Here is an 18769-nt window from a genome sequence, read left to right as displayed (position 1 = left end):
TGCACCATCTGTAAAACAGGAAATCCATGGCTACATAACACACCTCACATCATTTTATATCATACACATACCTGTACATCATACACATTTTGTTTTTATTTTTTAGTCTGCATGGTTCAAAAAAAGCAATTGCCTGCATGTTAGCTTGCTTGCTAGCTATTACAACACCAGAAACAAACCCAATTAGAATCTGAATTTGTGCCCAGTGCTTTGTACAAATATTAATAAAATAAAAAAAGAAAAAAAATCACCCTACAACATATAGAGCACTTGTGTACTGCATGTATTTTCTATTTAGAAATCATAAAGTAGAACATAAATCATCTCAAGGAACGTATCACGTACATTACAAGCAAAACTCCACCTGTGCTAATACGTGTCCTTCACCAGTGGAGGACACACATTCAACATTCACATTCAACTGTGCTTTCAAAACAATGGTTGGCGTCATATATAAACATGGTTTTATAATAATTTTTAAAAGTAAATAAATATATGTTTCCTGTGTATGGAAACTTTTGAGAAATACTGTCATTTATCAACAGAATGTGCAGGTGTTCCAAAGTAAGAGTCTGAATTGTGTCTTGAACCCTGGCATCCATCCATTTTCTTGTCCCCATTAGGCCCCAGCTAACTGGGCGAGAGGCAGGGTACACACTAGACTGCTTTCCAGCCAATCACAATCGACAATTTTGAGTCTTCAATACTGTACACCTAGCACATTTTGTTGTTATGTGGGATCTCGGTGGATCCGGGGGGGAAAAAAAACACACGCAAGCATGGGAAAGACCTGCAAACTTCACACAGAAGGGTCGACACTGAGATGCCAACTGGGGACCTCTCTGTGTCAGGCGTGGTCACTAGGCCAACACTGACCTAATTGGATTAAAATTCATTGTTCAATGTTTTTCTGCAATATTCTATTTGAGGTGGCGAATTTAGGGTTTCCATTAGCTCTAAGATTATGAATAAGATTTTTTTTTTCCAATACGAGTTGAGAGCAAAACTTACTAGCATGATACACAATATCGATTTTTGAATACAAGGGGCGCTGGTGTGAGCGCTCCCCCTAGTGGTCAAAGCTTTGTATCAAATCAGTATGTACTGTAATTGTACACTTCTACACGGAGGCCAAAATAATTATAAGGGTCACACTTTATTCTTCTCTTACAGAGTGGTCGGGTGGGGCTCTGCAGGTATCTTCGAGAGGTCAATGTGTTATACATGAGAACAGTCTTATATGGAAACAAATTGACTAGCATGGTTGCTTTTTCTACAGTAACATGAAATCATTTTACTGTAAGAACACTAATGTTGGTTTAGCCTGCAAGTGGAACCACACAGCCAAGGAATACTATGTCGTCTTACAAAAAACTTTTTTTTAAACAGTGAAATATCCAAAGTTGAACGCAATGTCTTCATTGACATATTTATTTTTTAACTTCATTATTATTATTTTTATTGTTATTCAGTTGTTACATAGCTTAGCACCAACAAAAAATATGTAGGCAATTGATATTCAATTAAATGTATTGTTAATATTTTATTCTGTCACAATAAGTTCCATTTCCTGCTCTTTGGTTATTATCAGATGTTTTCCTTCAATATTTGCTGTCCGATGTTTCCAACTTCCAAGGTTTTATATATATATATTTTTTAAACATTTGGGGGGTTTGAATTTGGAGGCTGCACTGTATAATGCATGTCACAACAAGTGCGGCTGTAAAAATGTGCTGTACATAACAATAATAAATAATATCAATAGAAATTATACAATATTATTGTTGTATTATTGTTATATTTATTTTAGACTGACTTTAGACTGTTTGACATGAAATTGCTACATTAGAATTTGAACGCGACAACATCAGACTACCACAACTTGTTCTAGTAAGCATGTTGAGGCAAATGAATCTGAAGCTTTTCTCATATTTTGGTTCTTTTTTTTGGTTTGTTTTTTTTAACTTGCATGCTTGTAATAATAATGTGTCAACAGGGAAGTAGTAGTTGTTGCAAGACCTTGCGTTTGTCTCTGTCTACTAAATCCTAGAACTCACCATTACAGGTGGGAAATTTCATCAAGGGACTGGGCAAAATTCTGCGCATCACAGCACCCGTGGCGCCAGCGTCACTTGTGTCTGGAGCGGACCTGCAGAAGCGTGGGCGTCTGCTCCATGATGCGCAGCAGCAGGTTGTCGATGTAGTCCTCCAAATCGCGGAGCTGCGCCTTGACCTTCTTCAGGTCCGCCTCGTACTTCTCCAGCTGCGCCTGTTGGCGCTCGGAGGCCGCCTGCTGCTTGCTCATGTCAATGTCCTGCTGCAGCAGCAAGGAGATGAGCTCCATGTTGGTCAGGTGCTCGTATAGCGCCGACCTGTCCTCTGTGGACTCCTGTGGTGGGATGGTGGACGTGGGGGGGGGGGGGACAAGAGAGGAAGACCTGTCAAAACAATCTCAAGGGAATAGTCTCAGTTTTGACCTTTTAGCATAGGCCGTAACGCTGACGTACGTAGCTCTACTTTCTATAGCTGATGTCATGTTTTTCGCATCTTTAGTCACCAAACTTGTTGAGACCGAATCAAATATCAACCATTCACAACTATGGAAAATTAAGAGTAATGACTGTATGCTTCTGAGGAGAAAACCCCAGCAACATGCAAACCCACAAAGGAGAGCCTGAGCCTGACACAAACGTACGTTTTAAATATGTTATGAACTTGTGACACTTAGAACGGCAGCACGGCAAACTAGTGGCACTGGTTAGTACGTCCGCCTCATAGACGAGGGGCTCTCGGTTCACATCTCATCTTAGACACTCCTGTGCGGGGTTTGAATGTCCTCTCCGTGCTTGCGTGGGTTTTCGTCAGGTGCTCTGGCTTCCTCCCACATTTTAAAATAATGCATGCTAGGTTACTTGAAGAATGTGAGTGTGACTTTTTGTCTATACTCAATGTGCCCTGCGATTGACTGGCTCAAGGTCAACTGGTATAGGCTCCAGTTCACCCGCCACCCTAATGAGGACAAGTGGACTTGTAGGGGGAGAAAAATGCCATTATGAGGCGCAAGTGAAAAATTGAGCAGTGAGCTAAGAAATAAATGAAGTCATCACAACATTTAAATGTCCCACAGCATATTGACTGGACTGAAGTATTAATAAAAGCTTGCTGAGACATTAGTGTGCAGACCCACAGGCTTCCTGTGATTGATTAAGACACTTGAACGACTTTACTGTCTGTGCATCACACAAAGCAATAAATCTTGGAAATTGGCTGTGATTTTTATGCACATGCTAGCAGTAGCACTAGCACTCAGCTAATGTAGTATGAACATACAAAATATTTTATATCCAAGTGGACCTCTCTTGTTTTTAAGACAATAAATGGAAATATGTTAATTTCATTTGTTTCATCTAATAAACAAGAGGGGTTGAACTTGGGTTTTTGTGCCATCCGCCTACCTGAATTTTCGGCGTCTCGACTACCACCTGCTGGGCAGAGCGTCCTGGGCTAATGGTGGACTTGAGTTTTTCCAGAACTGAACGGCTCTCTTTCTTCTCTGGTTGGCTTAAAGGTTTCACTGGGTGCGGTCTGCATGTGTAGAGAGGTGAAAACCACAACTTCATTTCAACTCGGCTACCATCTCATTTACCATTTAAAATCAATCAATAGGGTTCTTGCTATGACTAGCTCTACTTTAAAGCCCAGTTGGCTTAGTGGTAGAAATCAGTGTCAGATTTAATACAAAACTAAAAATATACTGTAATAATTTGTCAATGGTAGCCACTGGGGGTATACGATTAGAAATCGCTACATATACAGTCCAGTGTAGTCATGAAAACGGAATCCTATCTGACAAGAAAAATAAAAAAATAATCAGAGAAGCAAAAATGCCGAATTCACAAAAAATGAACTGCGGCTGCAGATAGCACCTTCAATTGCACTTCATTGATACATAGGATACTGAACTAATGACTGAATGAATAAAGAACTTTGACAGCTGAGTGCAGTTTGCCCCTGACGCATACGCACACACAATAAGCCACACATGACAAAGTATATCGCTGGCTTTACGCCAATAACACTGTGGCAGAACAATGGCAGTTAGGAAGAGAAAGGTGAATTCATCAGAATGCAAGCTTGGGGTGCTGACCGAGGAGGTGCGAACGGGACTGTCACAAAACTGTTATCCGTCGTCACCAAAATTCACATCTCTACTAAAGCCCACATAAATGTCAGAAAATATAAAAACTACTGCCTCAATACTTTACGAAGTTACGGGCATTCAGTAAGTGACATTAAGCTGCAGCGAGTGCCTATGGAGAGTAAGACAACCTTATATACATTTATTCATACATTTAATGTCCATAAAAGGCTCATTTACATACAGTTGGGAAATTCGCTGCCAAATATATGCACATTACCTCGTTTAAATACACGCAAATAACACAAGGGGCATCAAGACTATTTGCTTGGCAGCAAGCTAGAGCCGTACCATATTGAATCGGATTGTAATCCCAATTAATTGAACCGAATCAAATTGCTACGTCCTTGAATCGGATCATAACACATGTATCAAGAATTATTTAGAATCCTCCTTGGTGGAGAGATGCACACCCTTTGCAGGTGCAAACCAAGTGGTGCAAGCGTTACATATCGTCGCTGTCCTGTGAAAAACACTTATCTCCAAATTTGGAAACGTTTTAAATGTTCACTTTATTGCGATGTCTGTGACGCGGAAACATGATTCATGTAAAAATAAGAAAATGAAAAAAAAATGGAGATCAGTGTTTTTCACATGACAGCGACGATATACAAAACGAGAGTTAGCTCATGTTAACATTTATGAAACTCCCAAAACAAAGAAACTAAAATTATCATGACGTATTTAGCAATCCAATTTTGGAGCTTTTGAAAGCTTTTAGAACTGACGTGGAACCGGTCACACGAAGGAGTCATGCCATATCACCTATGACAAAACTCCTTTCAACGCCGCACTTCCTTGCAACTGGGTCATTTGATGGCAGTTCACTGTGACAAATGATGCTGTCCTTTCCCAGAGCCATTTTTTGGGCGTGCCATACTAAGTTTTAAATGCAATGTTATGCAGGATGGGCACTTGCTCCAAGTTAAATTAAACAAAATATGGCTTTTATGCAGCTGCTGCTTCCTCAAAATTATCTGAGCTATCAATTTTTTTAATCTGTAACTCAGCAATGGTTGTTTTTTTGTCTTCTAACATTTTCAATTCCAGAACTTTAAACTACATTTTGTGCTTGCGGCACTCTCCAAAATGTTCCGTGGTGACAACAATCAATGCTACCTGAAGGGCAAAATTCTCTTTTACACCTGTTGCCAAGTGCACACAATCAGTAGAATAAGTAGAACATGCAATTTAGTGCCTGCTATTTGGGATAATAGAAAATCAGGCCCATTGTGTGGGGAAAAAAAGCCAAATTACTGTATTGGCCCGAATATAAGACGGCCCTGATTATAAGACGACCCCCCCCCCCCTCTTTTTCAAGACTGAAGTTTGAAAAAAGTTTTTTTGAACACCAAATTAATTTTTATACAGAAAATAATTACAGTGCATCTGAAACAATATATTTGAGAGAAAAGGCATGTTATTTTGCCTCATTCAAATCTTAATATCTCAACATTTAAATATGTAAACTAAAGTGCAATCACATTCGTAAATGAATGGCTTCTGGTTTTTGAAATGTAAATAAACCAATCTATTGTGATCAAACAACAAAAATGCAATAACTGCATTAACCATCAAAGTGAAGTCTAACTGTAACTGTAGTCTTGAAACAAATCTGAATAAGGAAAAACATTGCAATAAAATAATGCAAACACGTTTTAACTTGAGAGTAGCTGAGATCTGTCATGACAGAACATTACTCCTCACAAACAATTATCTGCCTCGCTGTGCTCAGTGTCACTGTCCTTAATCCCATCCTCCGGCTCCTCCCATAGCACGTCATCCTCACAGGGGTTGCTTTGGCCTGCAGAGTCAAGTTCAGCATTCGCTTCAATGATATCTGGCGCCATGGAGCGTCGTGAATGGGTATAATGTCTAGACCCCGAATATAAGACTACCCCCACTTTTTCAGTCTTATTTCAATGCAAAAAACACCGTCTTATATTCGGGCCAATACGGTACTTGGGTTACAATTAGAAAATCTTATTTTGTCACCTAATTGGCATATGCAACATAGCAACAGACAAGGACGGGTGAAATGGAAAACTCTGTCCTATAGAGAGAACATGTAGTCTAGTGAGTTGCTGCATTAGTTTCCATTTCTGTGTGCGTATTGGTTTAGATTCTAATTAAAGCAACACTGTGTCATATGTCAGTTTTTCTTGATTATGGCGGCGCCATGTGGAGAAAAGCGGTAGTGTTTTGACAAAAGTCAACCACATTTCCCATGTGCGCCGTGGTAAGTGTGGTGAAATCCTGACCTCTCGCTGGCCTGCAAATTGGACTGAATTACATTTCTATTTCCAATGACTGCGTGAAAGATGAATAGCGATGAGGTAATGAATCAAATTTTGTTTAATCAATACCTATGTTTCTTTTGTTTGTTTTGGGGCTTCTGCCATGACACCAGTAATAGCGCATAGACATTCAAATCGACTTCTGTCCTTATAGCGAAAGGAGGAAGTAAGCATGCCGTAAAGCAATTCAGGACATTCGTATTCTTTTTTTGTGTGCCAGGGTTGCTCCCATCCTCCTCAAAGTTGCTTAGTGCCAGTAAAAACGATACAGACCCCCCCACTCCCTCCCAAGGCAGGACAAAAGTCCCATTCCACTACTTGTAAGCCAATGTTTCGTCAAAAGAGTTGTGAAAAAAACTTTATTAAGGTCGAATTCTTCCCCAGTGCTGCTTTAAATCTAAACAGATGCAGTATTGGTTACGGGTCATTTGATTGTAAATGTAAAAAATGTGTTCATTATCAAAAATAATTGGATATACATTAAGACCTGCAGTGTAATGCAGCCTAAGGCAGTGAAAACATGAGATGACACAACATAAATGTGAAAGGCAGTGCACAGCAACCAGCAAAACTCAAACAAGCCAGGCAGGCGGGCAAACGGTGCGAGCGGGGGAGCAGAACAACAATCTTTACAAAAATTGTCTTTGTCTTGAGTGAGTGCCTGCCTATGCGTAGGGAAGAGTTGAGTGTATTCCCTAGTGCGAGGACTCTCACCTGCTCTCCTGGCGGGGCAGGTTGCAAGATGGCCGAGTCTCCTCAGTCAAAAGTGAGTGCCATGCATCGAACGGGGGCTGATCAGTGGTGGAGGTTCCAGAGTTGGGGATGGAGCGGGAGGAATTTGTGTAAGGGGCCACAGTCAGAGACCTACTGGTTGCAGTGTTTTGCAGCCCCGTGCTTGTGGGGCATGTGAAGGGAAAACAGGCAGGGGAATGGGGGAGGTTAGCATGTGTATCGGTTAAGGAGGTGAGAGAACCCCGCTCAGACTTTGGAGAACTTCTCAAATGAGGGGCGACTTTGGCATGGAGGACTTCAAAAGTCATCTCAGAGTTTTTTGTCATGTAATCCCCGAATAGAAGTGACGAGTCATTTGAAGGTATTGGTGACCTGCTGCTCAAAGAGCAATTCAAGTCTGAGACTTTATCTTCATTGCTATCCAATGCCAGATTGGGAGTTGGAGCTGATTTATTTGGTTGATAAGATAACGGACATTCGTTGATGATGGAAGAATGTTGACCAAGATCGGTCGTGCTTGGACTGTCAGAGCTGTTCAGTCTTGAAATTCCTTTTGGTCTAACACGTGCGCTAACCACCCGTGGGAACAATTCTCTCTCGTCGTGAGGGTTCCCATTATCATCACAGTCAATTTTTATCTCTTTTAAAGCATCGCCCCTTCCCTTTTTATCGTCACTGGGTTCAATCCCAAGATCAGATTGATTGGCTACAGGTTGTTCCAAGGTTTCACCACTGCTATCGTTGTTGGTCTCAAATGGGATGTCCTGGCAAACTGGAGGGACTTTGCAGGTTTTACTAGATAACATGGTTCTTTCCGAAAATGAGTCCCTTTCGGTGTCTTTAAGTGGATTAGCATCCTTATGTGTAGCCACCTCGTGATAAACAGCTGTTTTAGAATCTATTGACAGCTGTGGGCCGATCCTACTTAAGATGCTGAGACCTTTGGCGTCATCAACTGCCTCTGACTGGGAAGATCCATCAGAATCTATAAAGCTGAAATCGGAATTGCTCATATTCCTGTTCAGATCTTCTAAGGTTTGCGAGAAAGTCACGTTATGGTTCATGCCTGCGGTTTGACTTATGGTAGGAGATTCTGTAGCTTCTACCTGGGGGGGAGTGCTATCAGTCTTTAACTCTGACAAAGAGAGAGAATTGTATGTCTTCTTCAGTAGGTCAGCAACAGGAGTCTCGCAATCTAGAGCATTCCCAGGCCCTGTGTTATTATTAATATGTAAAGTGGGTTGTCTAACGTTTCCCCTGTGAACCCGCCCATACAAGTCTTGTTCAAACAGCATGCCACCCCAGATGTCGGAGGTATCTTCCAAGGGTTCATACTTTTTCTGAGTCTCTTCGGACATAAATCCCGGGGAAGGAATGATTCCGTAAAGCTCAGACTTAACATTAAGGGATTCCGAGGTCTCACTGTCTGGTGATACACTTGATGCTGGTCTTTTACAATCCGTCTCTCTTCCATACTGCAGTGAGGCCACTCCAGTCTGGGAGAGTAGGTAGGCTTCTTTATGGACTGCCAGCTCTTGGCCTCTGTGGAGCCAGCCATCAGAGTATATCTCATTCGTCAAAGTTCTGACTGGTTTCCTTGGCGGTAACGGCGGAGGCTCCTCCTGGTATCGTTCTCGCTCTTGGATAAGATATTGGGTATTTAAATTTGCTGTATTATAACTGCACCTCTGTCTGGATGCTAAGGTACTTTCCAGTTGCATATGAGTGGGATTACCATTGGGTGAATTGAGCCTGTTTGAAGCAAACATGTCAAATGAGTCTTCCCAGTCCTGTATGCTCACCGAGACGGGGCGAGCACTGGAGCGTTTGGAAGTTTGCGGTAAAAACTCGGGGAGCGATACCTGTCTAGCGACAGGCCTAGGACGCTCCCTCTTGATGGAGCGTATATTGGTAGTGCTTTGAGCAGGACTGGTTGTGCCCTGACCGGAGTGCTGAGAAGAATAAAGAAAGGTTGAGGAGCAATGTGCAGATGGAGGGGACCTCTGCAGCTCCTCAAAGAAGGGGTTGGAGGGGGAGATGGGGGTGGACGGGGGGGTGATGGGATGATGTGTGTGATTCTGGTAAGTGGGGAGGGAGTCAGTGGATGAGGAACCGTGACAGCCTACAGAAGTGCGAGGAGGGATGGGAGGGGTTATAGCTGTGGTGCTTTCTAGTTTAGGAGAAACTTCCAGCCTGTAGAGGAAAAGAGGGCACAGTGGTCCTCTTAGTTAAGATTCCCAAACATGTATCTCACACAAACAGTCACCAATATACTGTATTAGCTGATATTCCACAACTAAGTGGGACTTATGGTTTATAGACACATAAGTGGCCAAATGATAAAATTACTGTAATGTGAGCCAGGGGTGAAATTAAACTCAAAAGAAGCAAAGTAAACTTGCAAAAGAATCAAGCATGAAGAAGACATGTATAGTTGCCATTTGCGTAAGCTCACATCAACATGGGTGCAGGTGAAAATTATGGTGATTGGGTGGCATCATCATAGATGGATGAGATGCATGAGCTAACTTTGTTCTGTTTTCAAACAATGTACAACTCAAGACACATGACACAAGTGTAGCCTGGACAGAAAAAGCTTCCAACAAATGTCTTGATGGGAAATCAGACATCCCTGCTGACTCACCTTGGCTTGTTCTGGGAGTCTGTGGAGCTGAACCAGCCTCTGAGCCTCCCCTCTGAGGTGGCAGCCGCCTGCCTACCGTCTGACTTTGCTGGGACGGAATCGCTCCTACCTCCAGAGAATAAGGTCTTTCTCAGCTTCCACCCTTTGTCGGAAGAATCAGCAGCGGGGTGGTTTGCCGCCTTCTCAGGATGTCCTCTGATCTCTGAAGGTCGAGGTTCCTTTTCTTCCTCCTTTTCATCTTTCTTCATCTTGTCAAAGGACCAGCGTCGCCCCTCTTGAAAGGTACCTTTGTCCTCGCTTCGCTTGGTGAGGTTCTGTAGGGAACGGGACAATGGGGAGCATTTCTCCATCAAGACCAATTTGGATGGCAAGGCTCCGGCGCTCTTCGGGATCGACGGCTCGGAGTCATACACATGGCTGCCATTTATGCACACGGAAGACTTGGACTGACTCATGCTCTGCTGGCTTTTGACCGACTCCACGGTTGGATTCATCCGAGGGTCAGATTCTGTTATTTTACTAGCTTCATCGCTGAAGGCCCGCTTGTGTGTCAGAATTTTAGTGGCGTGCTGACTGGTGAGCACTGTGGAGAGGGGAACAAATGTATTTTACATTAATGAGTACCATCCTTCGACTTTATCATTGTGAACCATGCACTGCACTACAAACAATTTGGAGTGATATTTACTTGAAAACAAATTTGAAAGACCCCAAAAGATGGTTTTGGTCTCCTTTTGGAGGTACGAAGATTCCACCTGACACCAGCGATATGCTAACACACAGCAAGAGCGGTATGGCTCTGGCCTGGCTGTCTCCCAACTTAAAAGTTATGAGTTTGTTCCTCAACCCTTGAGTGACTTTTTTAAAGTAAACTTGTAAAATGTACTTAGAAACTCTCTTTGTAAAATAATAAATAAATAAATAAATAACTTTTTTCAAGTATATACCACTCCAATTTTTTTTACAGTGTGATGGCTGAGTTGCACACAACTACCGGATGAAAAGACAAATAAACCACTTGGGGAAAAAAGTAAGTCTTTGAAGTGATAAACTCAAACAATATGTCAGTTTATCGTTCGGTGTGGGAACTTCTAGAATTTAGATAGACAATCTTTACTATCGTAGTCGTAGCTACAAACAGCCCACACCACGGCAAATTACAAGCACACACGAAAAAAAAAAAACCATACATAACGCACAAATATTCTACTTGACAAATAATAATACAGTACTTCCTAGCTGTTTCATCAAAACTTGAATGGATTTAAAAAGGCCTATGCTACATGCTAATCATTCTAATAAAAGAAGCCAAACTGAATTGATTGACAGCCTCATCCATAAACAGTGAGCATATAATTACCAAATCGAATCCAGTAAAACAAGGCATGTTTTTAAAAATCATGCCTGTCTATTCAATTCTTTTAGCTTTCTGTACTAGTCGCTAATGTTTGAAGCTAGCAAGGCACGCTAGCTTTTTAGGCATAACAGATTAAAATAAGTAAACAATCACATATAGAAAAGCAAACGACAACCACAAAACACTTTTAATAATTATTTGTTTTATATTTAGTATAAAGTACACTTGTTGAATCCTCGTTTTTAAAAAAAATCCAGATTCCCGAGCTACTGAATGAAATTCCCAAAGGAGGTGCTCAAGAAAAGTGTAATGGCAGTCTAATATACAAATTACACAGTATTTTTTCTATAAATATTCAACTTTTCACAGAAAATCAAAACAATTGAATAGAACTAACTACACCCAGTGGGCATCTGATGTCAATCAAACATCGATATAGGAATGGAGCCAAGATTTGAACCCCCAACATCAGAACTATGATGTGTTACCCTAGAGGGAGGTCATTTTTAAATTAAATTTTACAGGCTGTGTGTGGAGAGGGTATGTTTCAGGAGGTTGAAGGGAGTGTTCTGGTATGTAAGGCTTGGGAAAGGCTTCTTTAGCTATAACCAGTATGACTGTTTTATGTCAGAAAATAGCACATGCTACCTGTTTTAGTCAGATCTCTGTCTCCATAGTGGGGGTCCACTCGTGTGACGGTGGTATAGATGGGCGAGCTGGGGAGATCCGAGAGCAGGCCGAGAGCGGGCGGCGGGCCGGGGGTGTCGCTAGCCATGGAGGAGGCGCTGCTCTCGGAGGCCAGCGATGAGCACGACCTGGTGTCGGACGACTTTCTCAACTTCCCTTTAAAGAAATCTTTCATCACACTCCTTTTTTCCTCCATTACCTCCACGTCTCGCCCATGGACAGCGCCCCCGCTTTCATCGCCTAACAACTGCCCCGGGGTCGTAGAGAGGGCAGCGTAGCGGCCCGGCACGATGGCCGAGGACGACTCCACGTCGGGGCGCTTCCTCCCCGTCACGCAATCCTTGAGTTTTCCGAAAGCGGAGCGGCGCCCGTCCTTGGCTGTGAGGTCGAACATGCTGGCCGTCATGTTGTTGCGGGTGAACTGCACCGTCAGCTGCAATTCGCCACGCTCCTTCGCCTTTCGGCCCGCCTTCGAGTGCAGCTTGAACCACCTGGGTCATCACACAGAGGACATAGTGACACTTTGGCTTCATCTTCATCGTCGCATACACATTTATAGCATGATAAAAGTCTCAGCTTCCACTCTTCTGCGAAGACCTGTGATAAGTTGTGTTCATTTGTGACATTACGGGTGTTTGATCTGCTTGTTCTTCTATACCGAACTCATCCAAGCATGTCTTTATCAAGGCTCAAGGTTTCTCTTTCTTTGGTTCTCCTTTGTGCACTGGGAACAAAAAAAAATACATCGTACAAACTGTTTCACCAAAGCGTAAAATTGTCTAAAATACTGTATATAAAATAAAATAATTAGGAAAAAAAAAAAGATTGAGGGAGACCTAAGAAGTCTAGTCCAAAACCAGGTGTCTGTCCTGCCCTCGAGAGCCCCTATCCAGAATCTTTTAGATGTCTCCCTCCTCCAACACACCCGATTCAAATGATCAGAAGCCTGAATACGATCTTGAGACTTTGAATCAGGTGTATTTGAGGAGGGAGACATCTAAAACAGGCTAGATAATGGTATCAAGGGCCAGATTTAGGCACACCTGTCCAAGACGCTAGATCGCCAATGTCAAAGTCAAGGCCCACGGGCCACATCCGGCTTGCGAGAAGGTTTTCTACGGCCCCTGGGATGATATTGCTTTATTATTAGATCCGGCCCACAGCCCGCAGCAAGCCGGTGTGGGTAGCAGATGTGATCGGGTCCTTCGCGCCTGCCGATGACGTCACACTTTAAACTATATTGTAGCATCTTCCAAGAACATAGACGTAGTTTAATTATCACGTTTTTATTAGTCCAACCGGCTACTGTGGGCCGCAGCTGGCGCCAATACAGTACGACAACCGTTCAGTCTAAAAAGAGCCACGGCTCTCCTCTTCGTCCTCGGCTCCTCTCGCTCGCATGCCCTCCCATCCAGCAAGCCGTGCGATGCATTCACTAACCTCGGAAACAAAACAACTTGGCAAGACACAAATTCGACCGCAACACAGATATCCCAATTCTTTACACTATTTCTGTTATATATTTCTTTACATCTGTTTGCCACCCCCTGGCTGTTGTTATAACGAACATTACCGCTACTTTTGCAAGGATCGTCCTTCGGTCGTCTACGTGCCGACTGAAGACTTCACGTCACTTTTCGTGGCTTTCAGAATCGGATTGTGGTGAAATGTTATTCGAAATAAACACGCTTTATTAAGAAATACTTCATGTTAGATATCTCACGTTATTTTATTAGTAGTAATTGTTGGCATTTGATAAATTCATTGAGTTTCGATGTAGTAATGAGATTTCCCACACTATGAGCAGGCGTTGAACGCTCCTCGAGCGCTAAGTGTTAATAGCGAGAGACGTGGTTTCTTTTCTTTTTCCTCCTTCGACACAGCTAGCTAGTAGTTTGTTCGTGCCAGCACAAGAAGAGTATTTAATAGTTGCAGGTTCAGATCATTCAAGCTGTAAGCAATATGAAGCAAATCTGAGCTTTCAGATATTTGTTGGTTTAGGCTGGCTAATCCTGCCCAAAATCTAATCTAAACATGATGAAGCAACAGTTAGCTCCAGGTTGATTTAATATGGAAAGACTGATCCCTGTTTAGTCTACTTGCTATGTCCTGTATCATTTTATTAGATTATAATTGTATATTCTCTGTACACGCCTTTAATTCTATACTATAGAGCAGTGTGCAAAATTCACCATTCATTCGGTTGTTTCATTACATCTACATTAACCATTTTTAGTTAGTTAGGAATGCTTCTGAGTGAATAATGGACCCCCATCAAGTCTGAAGGTTGTGCATCTGGTAGTTAGCCTGCTTCTTGGTGCATGGAGAATGAAGAATAGATAGGCATGATATCACGATAGTGGCCCGTGCAATAGGCATATCGCAAAGGCTTGTAATAATTTGGGAATAATATGCTTTTATCTGGATTTGACCAGCCAGACGCAACCTTAAATGTGCATCGATATCAAATAGTTGACCAATTAATTACAATTAATTAGCTAAGAATACATTGAGCTTGCTTGGTTTGCAGCATGAAAACATATTTCTTTCATTAGATAATAAAAATGTCATTTCTTTATGTACATGTTAAATATCGCAATAGTATCACTATATTCAACAATATTGCATATTGCATGCTTTTTCATGATCGTGCAGCCAAAGTGTCACTGGCATTCTGCCAACAATGGACAGTCTCAATGAAACCAATAAATGGATGTATCATCACATGTACCTTCCTTGAGCCCATGCATCACCCCTCTAAAAAGTTCTTATGAATTTGTGTCTGTATTTTTTTCTGTTAGCCCTGCAAAGTGTATCTGTCCAATTTCCTATTTTTAAAGGCGAAAGGATGATTTGGGATCGATGACAGAACAGAATACTTTAAAACTAATTGTAAGACATTTTGCTATAGTATTTTTGGTACACTCAAATCGAAGACTTTTCGATGAGCCACAAAAAAATGGCCGTTGTTAAAAAAAAAAAAAAGTCATTAAAGAACAACAGCGCTTGTGGTGGGCCAGTATGTTTTGTACAATGCTGTACTTTCTATATTTTCTCCAGTGTTGTTTTACTTGTACATTTTCTGTGGACGTTTCTTGCATTTGTGTGAAGCAGAGCATGTGCTATATATCAAAAATAAAAATTTGCGTGCCATATAGCATTTGGCACCTGAACAAAATGAACAACAACAAAAAGATTGATTTCCTTTTGGAAATGCTTCCCGTATATTATATAATCCGTCGATATGGCTGGAGGGCTTGTGCTCGCAATGTGACCACTGACTTTGACAAACAAAAATTTTACAAGCCTCAGAGCATCTGATGCATGACTGCACTTTAAAACTTAAATGACAATATGAGGCGTGAACACTCGTGACATTGCTCTTCCGGCCTCTTAAATCCTTGTCGTCCACGAGGGAACATGTTTTTCTGAAGCGCAGGAATTCCGAGTATATGTTCCGTAGCGTCTGTGGACACTAGTGAAGGGCGGGCGGAGGAGCCGCAATTGAAGCCAGATGTGCTGCGATGGTGGAAATGTTTCACATCACACCAGTGATGTTACGTCACCTGTACCAAAACAGTTAGTCTTCTAAAATAGAGATTTAATCAAGGATTTGAAAGTTTGGACTATTCAGTTCGGCTTTGAAGTCAGTTTGGAAGTCACATAATTCGACAAATTGAAAGAGGTTTGAATATAATGGTCCAGTCTTGGGTGGCTGAGATATGAAAATGATGTGTCATGTAATGTCACAGTATGCCCTGGAACTGAACTGCTCCCAAGCCAGTTGAGGAAGCTATGAGGAATTTGATCCGAATGTGTTAGACTTCACTCTTCACTCCAACATCAGGATCAGAACACAAACTCAAATCTTCACAATCATTTTCGGTGTACTTGCAGTCATCCCAATCTGGGCGTCATAATATTTGGTCACCTTATTTAACAAAATTATAAACAGCTGTCAGTTATGATGCAGTTAAGTTGTACCTACACTACTGCAATAATTCCATGCGCTTTGTGGGATTTGCAACTGCTCATGAGGGTACACATCATAGTACAGGGAACGGTGGTACTAGATAAGTTAAGTGTAGAATATCAAATAATCACTGTATACAAACGAATGGGGACTAACTCTTAAAATGGCGCGTATGGGTTATAAAGGGCAAAGACCACTGATGGGTCTCTCTTTGTTGCCATTGTTCTGAAGTTTATGGCCTGCAGTGTCAGAAATAGAGGTGCAATAAGTGTCCATTTCTGCCCCAACAATCTACAGCAAGGTAAAAAAGACTAATTACTGGACTCAAAGGTGACGGTGGTGCCTTTTCCAAGGGTCATGATTCATGGATATGTTACCTAGCTGTAAAAGTCAAGTGTCAAGGGTACAAAAAAATAGAAGCATTGTCAGAGCCACCCATGTGTCAAGCTTATTGTAACCCCCTGGGGTTCGTGCTGTCTTTCTTTGTGGAGATTTTAAAGTATCCGATAGGACGACTTATTGGATGAAGAGGGGGTGACAGTGACTCAGTTTGGAAGCAATTGACTCTAAATGACCCAACGGTATAATAATTAAAGAGCTACCAAGACAATAGAACTGTCGACCTGATACGAAACAAAACATGGAAATTGGGATGAGCTGCCGAAGAGATGCTAATTTGCTTGTGAGCAGGGCTGATGGATTTTTGAGCAAGGCACTAAAACCAAAGTGAGGCTGCCCGGAGACCCCCAACCTGGTTGGCCCCACCCTTTGCATGTCCCAGCATACTGACAAACAACCTTTTACACTCACACGATGGACAATTTAGAGATGTCAATGAGTCTAACAAGCATGATTTTGGAATGCGGGAGGAAGCCGGGGTATTTGAGAAAAAAACAACACAAGCATGGAGACAACATGCAAATTCCAGTTTCAATCGAGATTTGAACCCTGATGTCCTATCCGTGAGGCAGATACGCCACCCACTTCTGACTACTTTGGTAAACACTGTTTGTAAAATATCGGAGCATGTTCTTGAATATATGATTCTCAAAGTGTGGTACGTGAGCTACTTTTTGTGGTATGAAGAAACTATTATTGCCTAAGTACGCTCAGTTTTATTTAACTTTCAGGCACTTCACTCTTTTTTTTTTCAAAGGATAAACAGCAGAAGCATGCTCGATATAAAAGTTCTTTAACTCAATTTGACCAAAGAACATTCAACAAAATAGTTTCAGGTGAAGTCAACCCAAAACATGTCTTTACAATAATAGGTTATATGCGCCTTCACTAGTCTAAACACGGCATTCTGATTAATATTGCTTTTGTGGAAAATGAGTTAAGCAGCAAAATCCACCCGTTTTTAGCCATCTAATTTTGCCACTTTCTGTCGATGCCTTGTTTCGACTAGAGGGGCTGCATGGATTTTCATGCAAAGAAATTTCTTGGGTTGACTTCCTCTTCAAGTACTGATTATTGTTACCTCTAGTACTTTTGGTAGATACAATTTTGTTTAACACAATGACAAAAAAAAATGTGAACAAAGACCTTTCTTTCTGATGCAGATGAGGATTCGCCGATGTGTCAAACTCTCGCAGTTTAGTACATAATGCCGAGGAGGACTTTTTTTTGCCCTTGGTTTTTTTGGCTGGTATGTGCAGAGAACTGTACCCGATACCATAAAATAAGGCCAATATCGGCCCACTACCGATACTGTGTCAGTATACCGGCTTTATTTTATGATAGAAAATATGGATGGTCATACTGTACTTGATATCGGTACTCACCCATCCCTATTTTCTACCTTTTTGTATCATTGTTGATCGTTATTATTTGAAATCATTGACATGATCAGCATCTTGACATAGCTCTTATTAATCAGCGCCAAACAAATAGCTCTCAGTGTAAAAGATTGGTGACCCATGGTAAGGGCTGCCTCATTACGTATTGTGAAAAGTACCTTCATCTCAGGGCCTTCTGGCCGGAAACCACGTGACACTGCGTTGGTACACTTACTGGTCTCTCGGGCACGCGCCTTCTCGAAACATGCGGTCCAGTGGGATGACCGTCTGGCCCAGGAACACGTCGAGTCCAATCAGGACTCTGTGCATGACGGTGAGCACCAAGTCGGCGCTGCCGGGCGGGTAGGCTCCACGGCCGCCTCCACCTCCAGCCTCCTCCTCCTCCTCCTCCTCTTCCAGGATGCCCGGGAGGAGCTCGAAGCAGCACTCGTCAGACCACACGGGCACCTCGGCCTTGTCCACCAGGCCCGTGGTGTACTTGTCCTTGCCCACCTGTACCACCGCGTACAGGTAGCGGCTGCCATGTTTGCTCTTGGTCCGCAGTCCCCTGGCGCGGAGTACGGTGACATTGACGTGCGTGGGCACCCACCGCTGCTCGTCGTCCAGGTCGATGAGAGACATCATCTTGGACTGCTGCTTTCGGGTGTCACTTGTCAGGCTGCGCGGTGGTTCGGACCGGCCAGTGTGCACAACACGTCCATCCCGACACACAACTAAGCAGGCCCGTCAAACACGCCGCGCTGAAGAAAGAAACGGCGCAGATATGTTTAAGATGCAGAATTAGCCACCCATGCACCCTCCTAAAATAAAATGGCACTGTACTGTACCGGAATGTCAACACACGCTGAAGTTGTTCTGGGCGGAACCATCACGGTCACATGATCATCACTGAAGAAGAAGGGGGGGGACATACCTAAGAGGACCACGTGCGAACTCTGTGCAGCTCCATCATTGCGTCGCGTCATGACGATGCAACATCAATATGCCATGAAAGAGAGAAGCAAACGATTAAGACGATGACGTCATGCACGTAGAACCTGGTGGAACTGCATGAAAAGGCGGATTATTATAGTATATAACGC

The 18769-nt window shown here is 42.5% G+C and overlaps 1 protein-coding gene across 4 annotated transcripts; it reads right to left on the bottom strand.

Annotated features, from left to right (window-relative positions):
* Positions 1-74: 74 nt before the first annotated feature.
* rab11fip5b (RAB11 family interacting protein 5b (class I)) lies at positions 75-18718 on the bottom strand. Of its 4 annotated transcripts, none has more exons than XM_086024435.1 (7): positions 18601-18718; positions 17902-18427; positions 11877-12406; positions 9872-10454; positions 7210-9420; positions 3456-3585; positions 75-2389 (listed from the first exon to the last, which is right to left on the bottom strand). In XM_086024435.1, the coding sequence occupies exons 2-7, from the start codon at positions 18309-18311 to the stop codon at positions 2129-2131; spliced, it is 4125 nt and encodes a 1374-aa protein (XP_085880561.1). In that variant the 5' UTR covers positions 18312-18427; positions 18601-18718; the 3' UTR covers positions 75-2128. The 4 variants fall into 4 exon arrangements, with proteins under 4 accessions (XP_085880561.1, XP_085880560.1, XP_085880562.1 ...); XM_086024434.1 differs by lacking the exon at positions 18601-18718 and adding an exon at positions 18515-18572; XM_086024436.1 differs by lacking the exons at positions 17902-18427; positions 18601-18718 and having other exon boundaries at positions 11877-12043; positions 12115-12288.
* Positions 18719-18769: the final 51 nt, after the last annotated feature.

The sequence above is a fragment of the Filicampus tigris genome, chromosome 2 (assembly GCF_054856515.1).
Source record: "Filicampus tigris isolate MCC_2025a chromosome 2, RoL_Ftig_1.0, whole genome shotgun sequence".
NCBI classification, from domain to species: domain Eukaryota; kingdom Metazoa; phylum Chordata; class Actinopteri; order Syngnathiformes; family Syngnathidae; genus Filicampus; species Filicampus tigris.
This window is presented reverse-complemented; position numbering and strand designations above follow the sequence as displayed.